Consider the following 21,054-nt stretch of genomic DNA (forward strand, 5'->3'; position numbering starts at 1 on the left):
AATACCTCACATTAAACGTCTTACTGAAAACCAGGGACCCGCATTGACAGCTGAGCAATGCATCCATTTCCTGAGACTTTTGGAATGAAATATTTTTTTTCGGGATAACTGATAAGTGGCAGTTGGTTTTGCTTTAATTCATGAGCAATTCAAATTCATTTGTCAAATTCACGTGGTTTTTATCGCATCACGGGCACTCTCAACAGATACAACGTTTTGATAGATGTCGTGGAACGTTTCAAAACCACCTGTGTGGCACTACGCACATTCAGACACAAGATGCATCTGTAAAGTGCAGTCGCAGGCTGTATTAATTTGGCCCTGAGGAAATATTCATATTTGCTACGAGCTGTTGAATGATGAATTGTGTTTTCCAGATTATTTATTTAGCCGTATCCAATAAATGTATTTGCATTGCACATACTCAGGGGGCAGAAATTGCGAATGTGTATATTTCAAGGTGCGGTCGATGAAATTCCTCATTGTATACCCACAGGCAGAAACATCAATTACGGGCAGCAGTCTGATATGATTATTTTCATGATAAAAGACATAAAAAGTCATCTACAGCGCACATATTTACTACGATTTGACCCTTGGGATACCAACACTTTAGCACCTTTCTGCACAAACGTAGCTTGTGCTTGCCTTCACGAAAGAAAGGTTTGGTGAGATGGACGGTTTTTTTTCTCTCTTTACTCTTAAAGCAGGACGCTACGTAAATGTAGGCGTGATAACGATTCAAAGATCAAGACACTGCACACAGCTTCCAGTAGCCAAGAAAGAACATTCCTTCTGCTCGTGTTCCCGTAACGTGATCAGTCTTAAGATTAAGGAAATTAAACGTCGCCCTCTTCTTAATTGGCAACCACTTCAAATGGTTTACACAAATGAAAAAAAAAGACAATGCATGAAAATATTGCGTTCTATGTCACAATGAGAAATGGGAATATACTTCAGACATGAAAAAAATATTTCAACGTCATTTCTATTGTCTAACTTACACAGAACCAATAATGATATTCATGCACGTATACTTTATTTGACCCAATGAGAATCCCACTAGACAGAAAGGTCCCATTTTTGGACAGACCTGGGCCGCAAAGCGATACAGTAAAAATATAAACAGATAGTGAAGACATCTAACATAAAAAAAATGCGATCAATACAAACATCAAACAATATAGCATTTAATAAATTAACAATAAACAATGCAATACTGCATCTATTTTAAAATTAGAACAACTTCCAAGAGCTAACTATGTGATGAAGTGTTTGAGATGTGATTTGTAGACGTTGTAAATGTGATTTGTAGACGTTGTAAATGCGTAAACTCCTGTGAACAGCTGCTCTTAAATCCCTCCTGCTAACACTTAAAACATTATTTCACGTAAACATCTGCGAGTTGGCCCCGATTGTAAAATCCCAAAACAAATAACTTGGTGATACAGTACACGTCTCCTCTTATCCAAGTCCCTATTAAGAGTGCTTCCAATAATCCGTGAAACCCAGGCGATCCACACACCTTCCTATAATTGTTGAGCATTAATGCGATGGCCCTTTCAGTGGCAGATGTTTGCCAGCGTATGAACAAAAACAACATTGACTTGACTTATCCGATTAAGCCTTTGTGTGGATAAGACATAGGGACCAAGAAATGGCAGTAATGTTTCACTATTATCAGAGCTATTTATGTGGACAATTCAAGTCAGAAGTAGTCTCTGGGAGGCGTTACATTCTGAATCATGCATCCGTGTGTGGATAAGAGGAGTGATGCAAACGTATCCCTGGTTTACCACTCCGATAAAAAAATTTAAAAAAATGCACGCGAAACACAAACGTCAGGATCCACTTGCAAATTGGACAAGGGGAGTTTTCCAATAACGTGCTTACGAGTGCGGAACACCACCCACGTTTCCTAGCCGTCAGCCCAGCCGAGCAACGTCCGTGAACCGACGTCCGAGAGTTAACTCACCGTTTTCCGTCCTCGTGCACTGCAGCATTTTGAGATCAATGAGCTCCTGTGGGCAGAACGCAAGGGTTTCAAAAAGGAACAAAAAATTTGCACCACAGGACGCGGGGACGGGGAAGCTACTCGGTGGCTAAGCAGCGTTACGTTCTTTCCAGCCGGGAACGACAACATTACTCTACCGGTGATCAAAAAATCCATATATCCGCTCATTTAAATTGTCGTAAATATCACATAATTGTACTCGACAGGCTCGAAAACACAATGTAATTACAACGAATCATATTAATCTAAAGTGATAAAGTATGTCATTTGTGTGGGGGGCGGGAGGGGGGGTTGTTTAAGATGCGGTTTCAACATTTTAATTTCAGCAATTAAAAATTATGTCAACGAGGGGTCGTGATATATGTTGCTAAAGTTGCGTATTCCCATAAGTTAATTGTGTCAAAGCATGAGAAATTATGACAAAATGCAATAAAATATGACTCGGCACATTAGAAAGACATTCAGTGTGATGAAAGAAAATTAATGTCTTGCACCAATGCCACACACACACCATCCTTCTCATTATGGCCAAAGCACAAAACGTCCAAACCAATTGGAACCATTAAACATATTTAATTATTCCTCCCAACATTAGCTGTTCAAACAGGACATTACACCACTGCATCTTATTAATAAAGGCCATGTTAATTCCAAACACTGACATGGCATTTTGTTACAACTCAATTAAATTAATATACATTTTAAATTAAATTTCAATAATGCAAGTCTAATAATGTCACAAAGGCTCGAGAAACGTTAAAACTTTAGTAAACGCACAAGGAAAGAATTGAGGTTCGGTGAAAGGTTTCGTTTACGGAAGATATCAACGATGAGCATGGATATTCATCTGTTCAAAGAGCCTTTTGGCTGCTTGCACAGTAATTATTACAAAGCAAACGCTTTGCCCAATACAAATAGTATGCACTACTGTGGAATGCCAAAATAGTGCAAAGAAAATCTGAATGTTATGTAATAACGCAAACGGTAAACTGGTGATAATTACTCAAACGTCTAACTATTACGTTTGTATGGTTGACTCAGTCATCTTTGAAGAATATAGTTTTAATCTAAATGAGTTTTCACCTGGTCATGAAGGATGTTTATAATTTGAGTGGAGTGGTCGCACAGTGCTTAGCACACTGCACAATGACCCTTGTTCGATCTCCTGGCACGGTTAACATCAGCGGCCAAATAATAACTTAACCAGTAGTAGGTGCCTCCTCCTTCACCAATCCACACTGACCATCGTGGTGAGGTATGGTCAATCGATCTCTACGAGTGGAGTGACGTGGCGTGGGGATATCATTGTCCAGCAGTGGATTGAAAAAAGCCTGTGGACATTTTGAAATCACGTCTTTAAACCTTCTTTAATACACCAATTCCTCGTTTAACATGTTAGATGCGTTCCTGAAAAGTGCCCCGTCAAGCAAAAACGCATTAAGCGTGGAATTACCGTGCTCAATCAGCCTGCAATCACCCCACAGCGGGACAGAGAACTGAGATGAGGGTACACGGGGGGGGCGTACTGTATCAATCCACGCGTATACCCAGAATTCCCAAACCGCTCAGCTCAACAATCCGGTGTCGACCACTCAGAAACAGTGTTATTTATGATTTACACGTTTTTTAAAATATTTGCAGAGAAACTTTGTTTGTAAATTTGACTTTAGAATAAGTGTTTTATTTTTTTACATGGACAAATCCTTGCCTGAGCAGAGTGAAAATAAAAATATTTAATTATAAAAACCTTGAACCAGTTTAATATAATAAAATTGTAGTAATGTTTTATGGGTTTAAGTGCAACGGAACGGGACTATATTCGCACAATGTGGAGCATCCTAGACGCCCAATAGCTTTCACGGTCTGGTATAAGCAATGATTAGTCTGCACAACATGTTATGCAACTCAAGAATGTCGATGTTTGGTCTCCAAAACACCACAGGGCAGAAGGTAGTTGCGGAGGGTGGCACAAAGTAGAACCACTCCACGACGATATTTTCCCAATTTGAAAAAATAGGAGAGGTTTGGTTGGAAGAGGGCATCAAGGTCTTGTTCTCAAGATAACAATGCAATTTTACAATCATTACGTGCATTACCCATTTCTCTACCAGCCTGGCTTTCCACTGCCTCACTGGTGAAAGTAAAATGAAACAATTTGACAGTGGATTGGAACACATGCCCTCCAAAGCACAGCGGGGCTAAATGTTGTTCTACGCATGCCATACTGCAATGTAGGAATAACTGAACATAATGTCCGCCAATATAAATGAATCAAAATTTTCCACCGGATCACAAATGACTTTCAAAGAAATCATTGGAAAATTGCGAAATAACTCCACAGATTTTTTTTTAGGAACTATTCACTTTCATTGCAAGGCTAAAATTTTACCACAACCAGCCAGCCGAGCATCTTAACTTAATCAGCACAGTAATGTAATATTTAAATCGTCAAAAAGCCAGCAAAGATTTTTTTCTACTGTTCCATTTGGATACATCGACCATGTCACCCTGAGAAACTCCTGACGACAAACTTCGCAAGGGCAGGTGATGAATCAGGGCACCCTCTGGCAAACCACGGCTCGCCCTACATGGTAACAGAGTGGGGAGTGAATTTAAACTCCCAGAGCTACAGCACCGCAAATTCCGAGAAGCTCGCGGGGAACGACGACCTCGCAGTAGACAATGTCGGCTCCATAATCGAGGGCGAGCAGGCGCGTGGGCAACGTTCCGATTCGCACCATGGGCGCCAACAGCAAGCGGCCGGCAAAATTCAGCCGCAAAGCCTCGACCGCCACAGCCATCCTCCCCCTCCGCAGTTTGCTGCGAAGGCAGAAATGACACAAACAACGCAGTTGTTTAATCATCATCGATTCACAATAGCGCCCACCATGCATCACATCTCGACGTGCCAGAATGTTTTAAGTTTATGTGATGGTGATGGATGTAAGTTGTGCAGCAATTACTAACTGGGCTGAGACCATCAACTTATGACAATTAAGAAACTTTAAAATGTGCTTCTGCGGCCGTCTGATATTAGGAAGCCACTGGAGCTACGGGTTGCCGTGCAAAATAAGTTCAACATATAGAAAGACATTAATAACAAAAGGATGCCCATATTGAAACCCAGGATATCAGCAGGGACAACGCAGCACTCTGACCACCGAGCGACCTGGCCACTTCGACACAGCACCGTAAAAACATATGAACAACACTGAATGCGACATTTTTCTGTTACATAATTAACATAACAATATTGACATCTGAAGGAATGGCTGTCTGTACAGTGGGAATTCCATATTCAAAAAGTACAATATTTTATATAAAATATGTATAGCAGGTATTTAGCAAATAAACATTGCACTATAAATGGCTTTTATACAAGACTAAATTAACAAAAAAAATCACGACGTGTCGGAGGCAACACAAGCTTCCGTCATCAGGTGGGACAACCACAGCAAAAAAACAGAATTACGGTAAAGTTACCGACGTGACTTTACCGAAAGAACCAAAGAGTATGGATCCTTGCAGTCACGAAAACTTCAAATCTAGAATTAAATTAACCAACTTCAACACGTGTGGAGGCTTACTGAAAAATGTCGCTGCTCTTAAAGTAATGCAGCCAATCATCCCCACAGATGGAAGTAATACAGGGTGCTTCAAATAAAGTTAACACTTCTAAGAATTTGCAACAATGCCACAAGAAATATGCCGCCGGGCTTTGGAGACCACCTGGAGAAGATTCCAGGCATGTGTTGACAATGATGGGGAACAAGTGGAGACTGACTTTCTGAAGCTATTAACATACATTTATTATCATGTTGCAGTGTTTTAGCTGTTATTTTACCATTAAAAACGATAGTCCCATATCAATACAAAAACTAATTCTAAGCACCCTGTACAATTTACTCCATTCACCCAATCAACCTCCTCTCAACAATACCCCCAGTTTCCAGACAATAAACTTTTGTTTCCAAGTTCTTCCAGGACACACGAGTGGGTGCGTTGATGGACGTTGCATAACCACGTATAACAGAACAAATACAATTGTTAGCGTCTGAAACATAGCTTGCGATAAACACATATCACATTATAAGAATAGGTTTTATCCTTTGTGCATATTATGTATATTAGCAGAGCATGTTTTTTTTTATATATATGTTTACCACAAACACGCGTGGTTAATGCAGACTTGATTCCTCGCAAAAGGTTTCTGTTTGGTGTCCGAACATCTTAACACCTGTTTAATTGCCAGAAAGGGTAACACCTTTCTAGATTTGAAGCTTTCGTGACTGCAAGGATTCATATTCTTAGGTTTTTTCGGTAAAGTCACGTAGGTAAAACATTAAAATTAATAAAAGTAAAATAAAAAAGGAAAAAACCTAAGAATATGGTAACACCTTTTCTTATACTTTGATACTGGCAAGAAATATCCCGCATATCACATTAACTTATCTTGCGCGCGTGTGTTCTCGTGTCATATCTGGAGCAGAGATGCCATTCCATTTAAAGCCTTCAGCCACGTGTGACTCCTTTAGCTATCGGGTCCGTTCAGCGTGTAACGACCGAATCATTATCTCAACCGAAGACATTTAGAGACTCGACATGACGTACAGCGGTGAGCCGCGAATAAAATAAGCTTGAGAAACCCCTTGAATAACGCGGAACGCACATGACCGTGCGCTAGTAAACACGGGCGAGCGCTTTAAGACGTCCGCATGAAAGAAAACCCCAACGCGAGTGGTGACGACAGCGTGGCGAGGCCTTCATCCAGCAGTAGACAGATCATGACCGTCTGAGGACGATGAACACAAAACTCAACAGCTCTTCTATGTACGAATCTCCGCTGTTGCATCTCTAACCGGACAGACGCTATCTCCCCGACAGACCTGGTCTTCACCTTTCGGTAAAGTCACGTAGAAGGGAAGTAATAAAATAATAAAAATAAAACATAATAAAATAATTCTCACGACGTTTCGGCCACAACGCAAGCAGCCGTCCTCAGGTGAAGACCAGGTCTGTTTTATTATTTTATTATTTCCCTTCTACGTGACTTTACCGAAAGAACCAAGAAGACGGACAGGCGCTGTTTCAGAACGTTCTTGTGATGTCCGCATCTATGCCAAGAGTGACGTCCACGGGGTGCGCTGATGACACGCTCCATCACAAGCCGTGAACTAATTAACCAAGATTGAAGAGCGGTTGTCTGATGCCCGTATTACAGACGACAGCCAGGAGGAGGGCAACATACTTTGAAGTGTCAACACCAAATACGTGGTCAATTACAGCTCGGCGTTAACTAGACGTTGCTTTGCACCGCGCTCGTTACATTCAAGAAGCACGAGACACCAAATGCGTGCTTTAGCGATGACGGTGTGTATGGCGAGGTAAGAAGGACGTCTTCAAACACGCGGCGGATACGTTCGGCCAGGGGGGGTCGGGCAACCTGCGGCTTCGGAGCCGCATTCGGCGACTCTTTATAAAGAAATGCCGCTTCGCGACGTCGTTATTTAATCAAGAGGACCACCACCGTCTCGTATTCACCACGCAGCTGCACTGAGGCTCTTGAAATAGTCACGATTCGAAGGAATAAAAATGCCTCTTATTATTATTTTGGTTGCCGACTCCCTATGTTCGAGGCAATGGACGGGGGGGGGGGGGGAAACTCTGAAACTCACTCGCGGTACCGGCAACCCAACAGCAGCAGCACCAGCACCAGCAGCAGCGTCAGAATGCCGCCACCACCACAAACACCGCCACTACCACGTGTCGCGCGCTTCTCAGTTTCCGTAGTCGAACAACCAACAACGCCACCTCCCATTGGTCGGGGAGCGCCCGGGCGCGCGCGTGAGCAACGAGCGTTCTGATTGGTTTGCGACGCGGTGACCGTGGGGAGGGGGGGAGCTCCATGGCAACGCGCGGATTTCTGTTTCTCAGGTTTCTGTGGGCGTCGCGGTTTCTTGGGTTTCAATGCGGGGTGCGTGATGGTAGTGGGGAGCGGTGGGGTAGTGGTGAGCGCCACGCTGCGCTACGAACCCGGCAGCCCGAGTTCGACGATTATCTGAGCCGGTCCTAGGTCTCCCCTAGGTCGACTCAGCCTCAAATTAGTACCTGGTGCGGTGCTTAAAAAAATCGCCACCAGGGGAGACAAAGGCGGCCGGGAGTGGTGTTGGCCACCCACCCCCAAATGAACAATGCGGACACGATGTTGTGATATCATGTTCACAGTGAAAGTACTCCGTTGTGTTAGTTGCTGAATTGTAATATGTAACATGCGGTGTATGAATGAGAAATCAGGTTAATTTTGTGATCATTGTCCGACGAAATCATAATGACTTGGTTTTCGTGTTGGTGTGACCGTTACCGTCGTAAATAAAAACAGGGAAGTGTGTAGTTGTGGTTAGAACTTAACATCGCAAATCATATAAAAAGCTAATTTAATTATTTTACTAATGTATTTGTATGTATCGTCATAATAAAAATGTATGTTTACATGGTGTGACTTCAATTGTAGAACGTAAATTGTATTTTAAGTGTTGATTCATATTACACAATTTTAAATGTAGTTTGTTAATGTGTTTAGATGAGTAATATACACGTTAGCCACACATGGGGAGTAATTGCCTTAATTAACTCTTCTCTCAAAGTAGAACAACTTTCAACGAGGCTAAACCTTTACAGGCCACTAGGTGGCCCAAATGTTGCTTGGGCGCCTGCGTGTCAGTGCCACGTGCACCAAGGAAGGACCCAGAGGGCGCGAGACCACTGAGGAGGGGACACTTTGAGGGGTGGTGGGTGGCATTTAACTCCCTCTGCACCAGGGCCCATGACAGACAAAGTCACTCCGCTGATGCGTGGAAGCAGCCACCCCCCCCCCCCCCCCCCGTTACACCATTAGTAAATCAGTAAAAAAATTGGGGGGGGGGGGGGGGTTAGGTCATCGTGCAGTGTACAATGTAGATGTTTAATTGAAGCCCTCCACCACCCGACGGAGCTGATAAAAAATAAAAGTTGTCAGGTAATGGGCAAATTATGCCACACTTGATTTGGGTTATGAGCAAAATAATATGAAAATTAATTAAATAAAAAATTTACATTTGGTTTTGCTGATAGGCCAAATCGATTGGCTTCTTTGCCCACGTGACGGCTTTTGGCCTCGCCCCCCCTCCCTCCCGATACGTTCCTTTCATTGGCTACCATAGTCTGATGAGCTCCCCCCCTCCCTCTCCCTCCCCCCTCAACTCGCTTTTAAGGGATTACATCTTGAATCATTGCCTCACTTGATACAGCTAATCTGGCTGTGACGGTCCCACCTGATGACGGAGACTTGTGTTGCCTCCGAAACGTCGTGATTTTTGTTTTTATTTCATTTTACTTTCTACGTGACTTTACCGAAAAAAAAAACCTAAGAAGATGATTCCTTGCAGTCACGAAAGCTTCAAATCTAGAATGGTGGTGGAGGGTTATCGTCAAACGATTGACACATACCGACCCTACAATCTTAACCCAAAAGAAACAACTTGTGAACGATTCCCCGATTGTACTTAGGACTCTTATCATGCATGAACTCAATATGATCCTCAATAACACTACCCTAAATTTTAAAAACATTGTTGTTAACGTTTCTGGCAATGGCCCTTAATCATAGCAGATGTGAGCTTGAGTGAATACTAGATGAAGATTGTGGTATATACACCATGGGGATACAAAAAAGTGTCATTTCAAGAATGGTTCTAGTTGAACGGTCTTAAATTGACACGAAGTTTTTTTTTAATCATTGAGCACTTGTAGAAATGTTTTTTTTATCGAGTTCATGAACAACTTGTTTATGAAATGCCAAAAGAGATTAGCTTTTTCCGTGCGCGTGTTAGAGGATAAGTTGTAGATTGCATATTCCTTAGCACTACCATGCATGCTTAGTACATGCACTGAATATAATCACATCTACTAAGGAAAATTATGCAATTTGTCTGAAGCTATAATTGTAATAAAGAAATTCAAATTTCTCTGGCGACGTGCACGATGGACTGTAAAGCTCCAGGCGATGAGATTAAGCGAAATGCGTCTTGAGCAGTTAACTTCAATGTGTTCCAATCAGCTACGTGAATCAGTGCTTGTGCCAAAGCATCAAACCGACCCCTTGATTGAAAGCAATAGTTAAATACTCATTTATACTTACATAGCGTATCTCCACATTTGTTTAAGCAAGCAAACTCAGGAATGATTTCGACCTTCTGGGTCTCATCAGTAGTTAAGTTTGTTTAAAAATATAAATGTTCTATCCGAGGCCCTGTTCGCTGGGGAAAACATTGCACAAAATGCAACACTTATCGACCACAACCCAGGTGCCACGATACGACACTTGTCCCTTTTTGCGCTTCGAATTGTAATATTAATTCCGATTCTTCTTTAGAACGGCCGATGTAGATGCAGAGCAACAACTACAATTTCATCGTTCAGATGGTCAATTACGTTGTCGTTTTGACATCAATTTTATTTCTTAATGGACTGTTTACAGAACCTTAATATACCACGAATCACTAATGTATCCCGAGAACGTAACACATGAACACAATACTGTTTCGTGTAGACAGGCGCTGTGTGAACTTCTGTATATACAATAACTGGTGGGATGCACAGTGGCCTTACTACTCTGGCCGATTAACCATAACAAGGCACAAGACTAATGGCCCATTCAATTAGGTCAAACGTCTAAGCCAGTAGTTTAGGACAATCCCGTAAATTGGTGTTCTTCATCTGCCATTGCCACTTCTGAAATTGGGACATTAGTACTCTTTTCCCGAGTATACACTTTAGCAGCTTAATGGAGATGTTGGTTATTTTGCAACGTGCGCTTTTACGAGGTAGCTCCTTCTCTGCAGCCGAGTCTGGAATTCTCTTCCATCTGAACTCTGTGTAGTTGAGGAAACTCAGCCCTTGTTCAAGTTTTCATGTTCATGTACATGTTTTTATTTTATATGTTACGCGTTGTCTTTCCTGTAAAAGGTCTGGAGATGCGGTTGCGTTTATATGCAATTGTAAATTATTTTGTATATAATTATGTAGGAGCATACGATATGTATAGAATTTGTGTGTAAGTTTCCAAAAATGTGTATTATTTTAATGACTATTTTGCTTGACGTAAAAAGCGTATATTGTTAAGCTACTAAATATGTTGAGGATAACAGTACCAATGCCATTATCGGTAGCAGGTGGTACCAAGGTAAAAGCGTACCATTGTTTTGCACATGCCCAGATATTTAACCCTCACCCTGCATACACACTTAATGCATTATTTTTGTTACCCCCTGTACGTATGCATTCCTATTTGTGAATAAATACTGTATTATCAATACAGGTCACCTTTAACCGATATACAGAATATAATTCGTAAAGGCCACTCACTCATTATTAAATGTCTTCCTTTGGATATGTTGCTTTGTGACACATGTTCATACGTCTAACACTGCGCACAGCATTTACTGACAAATGCAGACTCTACGTTGCACTGTACTATGTAAGTCACAATGAGCATCAAGACTTGCAGGACCACTTAAATGTTAAGCTGACAATGGTACAATCTCTTACCATCAAGGCTGGCAAGTTACAATTATCTGACACATTCTACACAGTATATAAAAAACATGGCCTACGACATGTAGGCTACCTTGTGTTTATATAATACTCACAGTTAACAGGACAAGACAAATACATGTTGGGTTTTTTTTCTTATGCGTTAACATTCTGAAGCTTGAAGCAGATCATAATACAGGATATATGACACGGTATTTGAAGCTTCGAACGTTTTTCATGTACAACATGTGATTTTATACGAATCACAGTGGTGAATTACCGGGTGCAAACCAGCACCTTTCAAGACATCGTCTTACAATATCTCAAGCCTCATCATCATCTTTGCGTGCACGCAAACACTTGTCCTAGAATCACCGACGGTCTGATACGTTATGGGACGAGATTCACATCTTGACAAAACGGCCAAACACATCGTCTGGGCGATTTACTCCATTACTGTCCGAGCAGATTTTGGTACGGTTTTTATAATGTTAACAAAAACTTTGCTCTTTTTCACCAATGGGTTTGAATGATGGTGGCAAGTGTTGTCTTGTTAAACCATGCCTTTAAAACTGAAAACTGCTTACCTGCAGTACCTTTATTTAAATACACTATCGAAAAAATGATTGACACCCCTCTGTCAATCATCGTGTTTCTCAGTGTGGATTTGTGAACACACTTTGTTAACAGTACATACAATAGTACGCGTTTTCAATGCGCTGTTCATATTGTAACAAGCGTTTATACCAATGTTACTCTACAGAGTAGTGGGTCGCCGCTCCTCTTATCAACATTTATACAAGCGGTAGGTGGGGACTATGGCTTAACCGCAAAAAAACCTATCAGCACAGATGCATACGGACAAGAGAAGTATCAAACAGGAGGAACTAACGGTGCAACGCATCTCATCTGTTAAATATCTGCAGGTAATAGGATTGTCATCGATTGATCCTGGCTGCAGAAATTGGTAGGTCACAAATAATAATGAAGATAAGAGAGCAGTTTCACTGTATTATGCATCCCGTTATGACAAATAAAGGACCTAGGTCGTGTAGGCAGTTTGAGCAGCTTGGATAAGACATGATGCTGCCCATACCCGAGCATGGAGGGCATTCTCTTGTTCAGCTCTGCGCATTCGTCCTCGCCGCTGCGTTTGGACACGACATGACCACAGAATGATCCGCGCCAGGCGGGTCGCGGCGTTGATGTGCGCGGTGGGACGGAGTCGCCAAAAATAGATGAATGAATTACAATTTTGACTTCCGTTTATTCGGGACCCCGGGGTCCCGCCATACGGTTCATCAGTCAAAATGTGAATCTGGCCCATAGATTTTGATGAGCAGCAAGCGCGGTCGAATGACTCGCACACGGTCCGTTGACAATTCTGCAGTTTTGATTACAAAATACATCTCATGTCTCACTTGATTGATTGATAACCAGCGGCGTGCCATAGCTCCAGTTCAGTGAGCCAGTGAGCTCCTCCTTGGGTGCTGTAATTACAGGTGACATGAGCAAGTGATCCATTAATCAAGTGGAGTCATATTAAAGCGGAGGTGATGTCTCATGCACCAGTGGGTGCTGGGCTTGTCACCGGACTTGGATGACTGCACACATCTCTCGGCCGGAAAGTCTGCGGTGGAGCTTTCATACCCACCTGAACCGGAGCCATCGCACGCCACCTCCAATAACGCGCGGCCGGGGCCACTATCCAAACGACGCTGACGAAGTGTCACCGGTAGGCTGACGGCCGCTACGTGCGGTGGTTTCGCAGGCTACGGGACAACAGCAACAAGTTTATCGAGAGGGTGTTGTGATGTGTGTTCTCCACGCTTCGCCACGCTTGCGTGCGTTCGAAAGTGTCGCCGCTCATATTTGTCTCCTCGCTGTTGGGAAAAGAAAGGGACGGATTTACTCCATTGGTCTTGAACGGCTGGAGACACACGGGCACGTGAGGACCATTCTGAGTGCCCTTGGGGACAGGTATGTACGTGTGTGTATGTTGAACTTCTTTCGCACCGTACGTAGTCAATCGTGCTAATCGGAGGTGCAGGGGAAGGACAACAAACTAAACACAAAAATCAAGTTCCATTGAGGGTCCGTGTTAAATAGCTATGGGTAGCCTCATCAAGGCTGTTAATTGTGGGGGGGCACAGCATATGACTTGCCATTCCGTACAAAAGGTTGGGAGCGTGGTGGTGGTGATGGTGGGAAGCTGCCTCCCTTGTCCCCCTGTATTCCCACGCCCATGTAGACAAAGTTGTCCCACATCTATTGTGGAGTGTGATGCTGCTGTGGGAGGAATACTGCCGTGTAAGTGGGGTCTTTGTGCACAAAGAGCCACTGCAGTCATCATGTCATAGATGAGTACCTCATAGCGGCTACACCGTTTCGCCTATGCTCACTTAAAATTCATCAAGGGACATAATACACATATAAATGAACGATCCATAAACAAATACATACTTTATACCACTGTTGAGAAAGTGTTGACATGTCAACAAGAACTCTGCAGTATTCATAAGCACGTTAAGAAATATATACAGAGGACATAAACTTCGAATTTCCACCAACAAACCACCACCACTGCGGGTAATGAGTGTGTGACGTGTGGGTTTATATTGAGAGAGAGGTGAGGTTATTGACTCAGGGGCAGTAAAGGTCGGCTCATGTCGACATGAACTGAATATTTACATTATCTCAATGCTCATTCTGTGTAGTACTCTCCCAATCAATCTGGTCTCGTTGTAGGTGAAGGGAGTGCACGTGTATGTGTGGATGTCACGCGTGCGCTACATGAGCCGACTCGGGCTACTTGCTTAGTGAAAGAACGGTGATGGGACGCGTGGTGCCCTAATAGGTGCTGGTGGTGCCCTAGTACGGGCTGGTGGTGCACGTGTGCGTGGAGGAGAAATTCTCGAGCCGGATCCGTGTGCTCTTGGCCTTTAGCGAGGAGCTCACTGGCAGCTGGCAGCTGAAGACCTGGCGGTAGGCCTTGCGGAAGTTCTCCGAGAGGAAGGCGTAGATGATGGGATTGGCGCAGGAGTTCCCGTACGAGAGGCAGTGGGACACGATGCGGAACGCGAAGGAGGCACTGGTCAGCGGGAAGGAGCCGTAGAGGACCCACATGTGAATGACGTGGTGAGGCAGCCACGATATGCAGAAGACGGCCACCACCACCAGCACCGTCTGCGCCGTCTGTGTGGCGAGAACAAGCAGCGGAGGCAGCAGTAGCGACGGTCAAAGCAGTCGTAGCAGCAACATCAGAAGCAGCAGCAGTAGCAGGAGCGGGAATGCGGGATAACATCACTATCACTGAGAATGATTTCACACGGCAGGACATTCAGGTCTTGACGTTAACATTAACGATTTATGCCAATCAATGTTGATGATGTAGGACCTTTGATATAGCAGGCAACCGAGATCACAATTTAAATGTAGCGAAAAGGTCAATTTAAGAAGTGTGGTAATATCACCGCATGCGGGTGCTTTGAAAGTTACGGTTACACACTAAATAATAAAAAGATTAAGAATGCCCTCATTAAACCAGCAAGGCCTTATTGAGTAGCAAGACTTGTTTGCATTGGAATGTTTGGCCAATTACTTCAATTAGTGTTTGAAACATATTTATCTCAGGATGAGATAGAGCCGAGTAGAACAGCCACAGGGCTTCCAATCTTGCCATTGTGAGTTCAACTCCTGGTCAGGGTTGACAGTCATTCAGCCCTCCATGGTCAGTGAATGAGCAACACGTGGTGAAATCATCAGCTCCTGCCCTGTGGAGATTCTGTTCCCCATTCTGTTCCCCATCACAGAGATGTCTAAGTGACAATTCACCGGCTTCCGTTTGAGCAGAGATACATCTTGGATTTGCATTATCAGAATATTTGCCTACAATAAATTGCTTAAGAGCCAATAATTGAACATGTCGAACTATGTGAGGCTGCGTGTCGAATACATTTTCTTCATAGAGCACATAGACATGAGAATGAAATTGCAATTACGTTTAGTTTTTCCAAGGGCAGTCATGAAGTTTGACTCAGACGTTAAGCTCCGATCTCACGAATAGCATACAACTGCATGCAGAATAAATATATAATTGAATAGACGCAGCCATATGACCAATTCACCTGATTTCTCAGGGTCTCAAAAGATAAGGAAGATTGAGCCTTGATCAGTACTTGGATGGGAAGCCACCTGGACTTGCCAGGTGGCGTAGGCATGGAACTGTCAGGTGACCAGGAGATAGCAGTGTTGAGTGTTACCCCGCTTGTATGTGCGGTCCGGACATTCCAGTTTCCTCCCAAGTGAAAGGCAAATACCAATCAATGGAGTTGGGCAAACATCCCAATGTATGACTCTCAAACTCAGTGGTACTTTCCTTCGTAAATAATTGACATGATGATTGTGAGACTTTGTGTGCCTCCCAGATCTCCGACCCACAGGAACAACTTTGCAGGTTAACTGAGCATTTCTGTGATGTATTGGGGAAAGGGAAACCCCTCAGCTCCGATAACATCATGGGGCAAGGTGGGGATGACCCTGCTGGGGCTGCTATGCCTCAAATATTTGAAGAAGTAGCCACCCCCTGTGAGTGGCTGGTTGAGGCGCCATCTGTTGAGGAAGTACGAAGGGCGATCTAGAGTCTGAGACCAGGAAAATCACTGGACAGAGACGATATCTCCCAAACAAACTGCTGAGGGAGGATGGCGTTTATCTGCAGACTGCCCTATATGACATTATCACAACAGTCTGGACCACTGGACGGGTTCCGCGGGATTAGATGGACGCCCTCGTGGCCCCCCTCTTTAAGAAGGGGAACCGTACTGATTGTAACAACTACCGGGGCATCTCCCTCTTCAGTGTGCCAGTAAAGGCCCTTGCAAGGATTGTCCAATATCGATTTTCCAGGCACGCTGAGGAGAGGCTTGTGGAGCCCCAATGTGGTTTCAGGCTGGGGCGGCCCTGCACAGACGCCATTTTCTGGTACATCAGAAGTGTAAAGAATTTCAACAGGATCTACATCTCTGCTTTATTACCCTATGATACCATCAATAGGCCAGGTCTCTGGGGTGATTATCAGGTTCGTGAAGGACTATACTGGGTAGTTTGAGGCCTTCTCCCTCCAACAACAGCGGAGGGCAGAGGAGCGAATTCTCACGAGCAGAGCACCGGGCGGATAAAATGCAGCAAGTTGGCAGAGTGGGGAGCACAAGTGGTGCATCTGCCAGTCACCTCAGGCAGGCAGCCCAGGGCACATGAGTCTGTCTTGTGACCGTCTGCTAGCGAGCCTTCAATACTTCACGTGGCCTCTAAGTGCACCTAGCCTGGCACAAGCACCGTGGTGACATCACCACCACTTAGTGGCGAATTGCGATTGTTGTTGTTGTTGCCTCCCCTCGGTCGAAAGCCTCAAATGAGTATCTCTTGCGGTGTCTATTACATCACCAATAGAGAGACATCACCAATAGAGAGACATCACCAATAGAGAGACAAAGGTGACCAGGTGTAGTATTGGCCACCCACCCTCTCGTGTGCCTCTATAGGTGCTCGCTAACAGCACTTGCCCACAAAAGGTCTGTTAGAGGCTATACGGGGCATCTTTGTTGATTAATTATTGGTTGTCAAAAACGTGTTTTGTTTTATTTCGGCCGGTGGGGTTACATTGAATGCGTGCACGTTACACATCAAACGTTTGAGCACACGCACGCGTGTCAATGCAAAGTCCGTTTTCACGTGCACAAGTCACCTTCTTCTTCGAGCGCTGTGACTTCTTGGATATGTTGCGCACCTTCCTCTGCAGGTGTGTCAGCACCTGCGGCGGGGATAATGGTGAGGGATGCGGTCGTCGATAAATCGGAAACCATTCACTGGTGTGTTTGTGCACAACGCCCTCCGTAGTAGGGGCGTACGGGGCCCAGGCAAACTCACACTCTGCCCCCCCCACCCCATGCCTTCAAACTAAACCGAAAGTCTTACATCTGACGCCGTAACGTCGAAGCGCAGTCCCCCCCCCCCAAAGTGCGGGGCCCGGGGCAGTCGCCCCGATTCGCCGTAACCCCTCGGAGATGGCTCTGGTCAGGCAGAGTCTTGGCACGAGCAATAGCGACAATGACGCAGACTGTCTCAGAGTCAATGCGGGGCGGTTGTTGATGGTTGTGCTTAAAGACTGGTGTTCATGACGAATGCGGTTAGTTTGTATTCATATAGATGCATTAATTCGTGATTGTGCATCGCGACCAATGCAGTCCTCTCGCAATGCAGTCCTTTCCTTTGTTGTTATTCAACGCGGAATGCTCACATGGACACTGATTCTAATATGACGCACCGGCTAATCGTGTATACATAAGCATGCACGTAGGACCTCTGCAGTCATTATTTTTTTTGTATCAATCCACTGCTGGATGAGGGACATCCCCACGCCTGTGCAGGCCGTGAGGCGTGATCTTGACCATACTTCACCACGCCGGTGGTGCATGTAAGCACGCTATGCAGTTCAATGGGTATGAATGCACGCAAGGCTGATGGACAATAAGCCTGTGCCTGGTGTTCACTCATCCAAGTCACGAGCACTATCCAGCCTCGAAAGCCTGCTTAGCTTCTGAGATGTGACAACGTCGGCACTCTGCTGCGTATGTGCACATTAAGATGTAGGCGGCAAATGCAATTTTTTTCTCCAGGTTTCACCTTAATAAAGGATGAATAACAAATTAAACTGAACACATCCGTCACTTACACTCTCTCTAAAGGAAGATAATATCAATGGCGACGATTCGGGCACTGGCCCTTCTCTCTCGTAACATTTCCCTCGGTAAAGAGCCTCGTAATCTCGACGAGCCTCTCATCTGTGTTTAACAAAGACGTTCAAAAAAAAATCCATAAATCTTCACGCGCGTGCGGGCACGTGTGTGTAGGTGTGTACACACACCTACACACACGTGCCCGTGCGTTAAGGTGCAATTAAATCCGTGTGTTTTTTTCCATGCTCCAAATTTAAACTATCAATGGCCCTCTCAGTGGATTATTTCCCAGCAGTGCAATTAAAAGTCACCGTATACACGAAAGTACTTCCAAATGAATCCAATTACGGTCTTTAATAAACTAAAGATTGCACACGCCTCCGCCTTAATGAACTTCACGTGCAATCAATCGACGGGAATCGCTCCCACAAGGCTTTTGTGAGCACTTTGTTGGGTAGTTTGGACGGATAATTTGATTCTTCTTCCCTGTAATGTCAAGGAGCGCATGTTTTTCCTGTTGGAGTGCTCAACATAAGCCCACACGAAAGGTCAATTAAAGACAGAAAAATATGTCAAGAAAGAAGGCGACAAATCCATAGACATCAGTCGTAAAACATTTCCGCTTTTGCTAATTAAGCCTTACCTTTGTGCGTGCGCGCGTGTGTTTTAAGGGTGCATTGTGAGTGAGCCCAGCGTGTTTCAGAAAGTTAATTTAGCCTACTAATGCTGACAGGAAGCGCGTTATCACCCCTTTGTTCAGATAGGGAGTGATGTATTAATTATTGTATCCATCGCCAAGGTGATTTACAAACACCAGCGGGTGGTGATGTCAGAGATAGCGTAAAGCGGTGATCTCGGAGAGGTTTTACGGCATTTCGGTTCATGTCAGCTATTCGATTCTTGCGTCTGGCAATATGTTCAGGAGCCGATTGCCAAAGTCGATCTCTGATAGCCACGCCGCTGCTATGCAGCCTACGAAATGCATTAGGTCCATAATTTGCATAATTGTGTCTTGCGAACCGCAGAATTGCTATGCAAATATAAACGGTACTGAACGAGGAGTGACTGAAGCGATATTACGTACGATTGACCGACAGTACTTCGATTGTTTGATTTTGGTATATGGCAGCATTTCACGATGGCCAACTCTTGCGAACAACACCACAGGTTCTTTAATTTTCACTCAAAGTTTTTTTTATACTGAAATAATCGCGCTGCATCCGGGATCGAACCCAACCCCTCCCCCCCCCCCCCCCTCCTTAGGCTTAGCAGAGAGCGCGAAAACACGAACCCAGCAACCAATCGACGCCACAACATTCCTACACAATATAAACTCTCTCCTTCCATCGATAAAAGCTATACAAATATGTACATGCGTATCTCTACTCCCCCACTTCGGGGCGCGCAACTCACGCTGACGTAGCAGCAGGAGATGAGCAGCAGAGGCAGCAGGTAGCCGAAGATGAAGATTGCCGTGATGTAGGCTCGCCTCTTGGACGCCTCCGCCTCCCAGCAGAAGAACTGGCCCGGGTGCGAGTAGTTCACTCCGTCAACCAGCATCCGGTTTTGGGCGCAGGGGATCGCGGCTACCACGGACAGCGCCCAGATCACGGCCACGCCGGCGAGCGCGTTCCGCGTGGTGCGCAGCACGGGCGAGCGGTGCGAGTGGACCACGGCGATGTAGCGCTCAACCGACATCGCGGCCAGCGTGAAGATGCTCACGAGCATGAACACGGTGACGAAGTAGTGCACGGCCTTGCAGAGGAAGGCGCCGAACACCCACGTGGGGAGGACGTAGATTGTCGACTGGAAGGGCACGCACACCATCAGGAAGGTGAGGTCGGCCACGCTCAGGTTGAGGATGAACGTGTTGGTCGTGTTACGCTGCACCCGCCGCGACTTGCGGCACAGCAGCACCACCAGCACCAGGGTGTTGCCCAGCACGCCCAGCAGAAAGATGACGCCGAAGACCGCCGGCACGATAATTTGGGTCAGGTCCATTCCTTCTTCGTCGCCGCTTTCCTGCTGCTTCTCCTGGTGGTGGTGGTGGTGGTGATGCCCCGGCCCGAGCGACCAAGTGACGTTGCCAAACCCGTCCGCGCTTGAGTTGGTGAAATTTCCTCGCGCGTTCTCCATCGTTCCAGCGAACGAACGCAAATGAGAGAGAGAGAGCAGCGAGGAGTGCAAGAGGTCGAAGAGGAGAGGGGACAGGGAATGAACGACGCCACTGTGCGTCCTATATCTGCGCGCAACCGTCGACGAACCCCGCTCCGCAATCACGCGCCGGTCTTTAAAAAAAGAGCATTTTCGCTCGTGCGCTCAGCGCATTCTCTCGAGGAGAGCGCGAGGGAGAATTCTCCACGCCGGATGATGAAGCATCTACTCCGATTTGCTGTGAGGGGGGTCAAGCGGTGTTCACGCGTGTGCTCGCGGGCTGCTTGCTCACTCACGGTGGGTATCACGCGGTCGCGTCGCCCTTTGAGCAGCTGGTGCTGCCGCCGACGCCGCTGCTCTACGGACACGTGCGAGAGATCGAGACTCGCCCACTCTCAAGTCGCCACCGCTACTGATCGATGCAGCGGAGAGCAGAGACGAGCGGACGGGAGTGCGTCACGCGAGAGCGCGCAAAAGCGCGACCTCTCTTCCTTTCCTCTCCCCTCCTCTTCGCTCTACCCTCTCTCTCCGTGTTCACGGCAGCCCCTGCCTGACACCTGTGCGCTGAGATGAAGCGAG

General features: G+C 45.4%; 2 protein-coding genes across 5 annotated transcripts in view; both read right to left on the reverse strand.

Moving 5' to 3' along the window:
- Positions 1–7,871, reverse strand: part of DUS2 (dihydrouridine synthase 2) — a 137,533-nt gene extending 129,662 nt beyond the window's left edge. The window contains exons 1-3 of one of the 4 annotated variants that reach the window (XM_078606441.1): positions 7,690–7,871; positions 4,753–4,834; positions 1,976–2,021 (exon numbers count right to left, since the gene is read on the reverse strand). In XM_078606441.1, the coding sequence (XP_078462567.1) occupies positions 1,976–2,021; positions 4,753–4,834; positions 7,690–7,832 (271 nt within the window). In that variant the 5' untranslated portion in view covers positions 7,833–7,871. The other 3 variants (XM_078606440.1, XM_078606442.1, XM_078606443.1) reach the window with 3 other exon arrangements.
- A 2,608-nt stretch (positions 7,872–10,479) lies between these two features.
- On the reverse strand, positions 10,480–20,510 carry GALR1 (galanin receptor 1). The gene is made up of 3 exons (XM_078606445.1): positions 19,735–20,510; positions 17,331–17,396; positions 10,480–14,779 (listed from the first exon to the last, which is right to left on the reverse strand). The coding sequence occupies exons 1-3, from the start codon at positions 20,455–20,457 to the stop codon at positions 14,456–14,458; spliced, it is 1,113 nt and encodes a 370-aa protein (XP_078462571.1). The 5' UTR covers positions 20,458–20,510; the 3' UTR covers positions 10,480–14,455.
- Between the last annotated feature and the right edge of the window lie 544 nt (positions 20,511–21,054).

Source organism: Lampetra planeri, chromosome 26 (assembly GCF_965212315.1).
Source record: "Lampetra planeri chromosome 26, kcLamPlan1.2.h2, whole genome shotgun sequence".
In the NCBI taxonomy this organism is placed as follows: Eukaryota; Metazoa; Chordata; class Hyperoartia; order Petromyzontiformes; family Petromyzontidae; genus Lampetra; species Lampetra planeri.